General features: G+C 40.2%; 1 protein-coding gene across 1 annotated transcript in view; it reads left to right on the top strand.

Moving 5' to 3' along the window:
* LOC122250598 (glutamate receptor U1) overlaps positions 1–2,500 on the top strand; it is a 19,104-nt gene that overhangs the window by 2,408 nt on the left and 14,196 nt on the right. Inside the window, exon 3 of the mRNA XM_086543156.1 lies at positions 1,278–1,441. Within this exon, the coding sequence (XP_086399282.1) occupies positions 1,278–1,441 (164 nt within the window). The remainder of the gene's footprint in view (positions 1–1,277; positions 1,442–2,500) is intronic.

Here is a 2,500-nt window from a genome sequence, read left to right as displayed (position 1 = left end):
ATTGTCTTTCTTACTGATAGTATTATCGTTATTATTAGTATTAGCCTTATTGGTATTGTCTTTCTTATTGATAGTATTATCATCGTTATTATTAGTATTATCCCTATTGTTATTGTCATTCTTATTGATTATATTATTATCGTTATTATTAGTAGTAGTGATAGTAGTAGTATCATTATTAAATCTGTTTCGTTATTAGTAGCATCCCTATTGTTATTGTCTTTCTTATTGATAATATTATTATCATTATTATTAGTAGTAGTAGTATCATTATCATCGTTCTCCTAATTATCATCATCAGTATCATTATAATCATTACCATCATATCATCATCATAATTATCAGCACCAATATCATTAAAACCAATATGATTATCACCATCATAATCATTATCCTTATAATCATTACTAATATCATCATTGGGGTTAAAAGTAGTATCATTATCATTATTAGTCATTATCATAATTGTTATTACTACGATTATGGTTAACAATATAACAATTATCAACCGTTTTATTGCAGTCGTTTTAATTATTTATATAATCACTGTTGTGATGATAATGATTATCTTGATGATGATGATAATAATAATAATCTTAACATTATAATTTTATCTAGTTGATGTTGTTGTTGATATAGTCATGATAATTATGTTCATTATCCTTATTCATGTCATTATCATTACTTCTGGTATTTGTATTACTGTTATGATTAATATCATTTTCAACATCGCCATTATTATCATTATTATTATTATCATTGTCAATATCATTATCAATATCATTATCTCCGTCATTATTATTTTTATCATTATTATTATCACCATCTTATCATCTTAATCATTCTCATCACAATAATGTTATTTTATGCTCATCATTGTTATCATTATTAACATTATAATCACCACTATTACTATATAACATTTATCATCATAATTATCACTATCATAATTATAATGATCACACCATTATAATCACCACTACTACTATAACAGTACCCATAACTCCCCTAATCTTAACCCCCTCACCCCTCCCCAAACTCCCCCTCGCTCGCTCCGAACCCCTCTCCCTCCACCCTCCCCCCTCCACCCCTCCCCCCCCCCCCCCCCCCCCCCCTCCCCCTCCCCTCCCTCCTCCCTCCCCCCCCCCCCCTCTCCCCCCTCGCTCCCCCTCCCCTCCCTCGCTCCCCCTCCCCTCCCTCGCTCCCGAACCCCTCTCCCTCCCCCCTCGCTCCCGACCCCCCCTCCCCCCTCGCTCCCTCCCCCCCTCCCCCCAAAGAGCCGTGCGTCGTGGCCTCCCTGTGGCGGGACGGGGTGGCACTCCGCGTCAGCAGCGAGAGCCAGTGGTGGGCGGAGCTGGAGGGGCTCACGTACCTGGAGGCGTCGCAGCACGTGCTCGTGGGCGGCATCACGTGGCTCACTTCCGTCATGGCTGAGGTAAGGGTTGGCATTTCTTTGGGTCTGCTTGTGCTTCGTGGGTGGGTGGGTGTGCCTTTCTCTCTCCTTTTTCCTTTCTCTCTCCTTTTTTCTTCTTCTCCTTTATGGCGAGGAGATAGGGATAAGAGGAGAGAAAGAGGAAGGGAATAAAAGAGAGTGTGAGAGAGACGGGAAGGGAAGAGAGGGGAGGGGCGGAGGAGAGGAGAAGCAAATGACTTTGTGCATTGTATAAAAGACATGGAGCATATTCTTCCCTTACGTATTGATTCAGTGGCATCGGCTTTTAATCAAAACATTACACTGTCAGAGACGTATGCATAACACATCGTTCTCCCCGGCAGTGCATGACGGTCTTGCATAAGCATTACAAGCGAATTAGGTAGATTTACTGACAGACAATGATAAAGATAAGGTGATTTATATGATAGAGGAGTGAATGAAGACATGGACTATGAGTTTAGTGGTTGTTGCATCGCAAAAAATCTTTTTACACCTTAATTGTACAAATTGATATTATGGGCCCACGAATAGAACCACGTACTCAAATTTTCTGTTTATAAACGTTAATTAAAAGACTGAAAACATGGCAAAACCTTCTTTTTTTTCTTCTTTCTTTTTCTTTTTCTTTTTCTTTTTACACCCGTTTGCATTCTATGGTTAGCACAAATGGTTCAGCGTCAGATCCGATGAAACAATCGGTTGTTTGCCGCTCCGCAAGATTGGCTTTCCGCTCGTTTCGCTTTCCGCTCGCTCCTAGCCTGCCTCCGATCTCTAGTGCCAGGTAATATCTAATTAATGCGGCCAGATCGGGCACTCCTCAGCCGGAAGGCAAACGGCACCTGGGAGATTATAATGCGAGAGACTGGCGTATCTACCATCTTCCTATATCAAACCTTCCTCCCATACGATTCATACCCAACGACCTGTAATAAAATTCAAGTCTACTTACACGATTCATACCCAACGACCTGTAATAAAATTCAAGTCTACCTTATACGATTCATACCCAACGACCTGTAATAAAATTCAAGTCTACCCTAAACGATTCATACCCAACGACCTGTA

Source organism: Penaeus japonicus, unplaced genomic scaffold, assembly GCF_977035675.1.
Source record: "Penaeus japonicus unplaced genomic scaffold, GWHDUDI00000001_assembly GWHDUDI00000013, whole genome shotgun sequence".
NCBI classification, from domain to species: domain Eukaryota; kingdom Metazoa; phylum Arthropoda; class Malacostraca; order Decapoda; family Penaeidae; genus Penaeus; species Penaeus japonicus.
The sequence above is the reverse complement of the archived record's forward strand: the minus strand, read 5'-3'. Positions and strand labels throughout refer to the sequence as shown.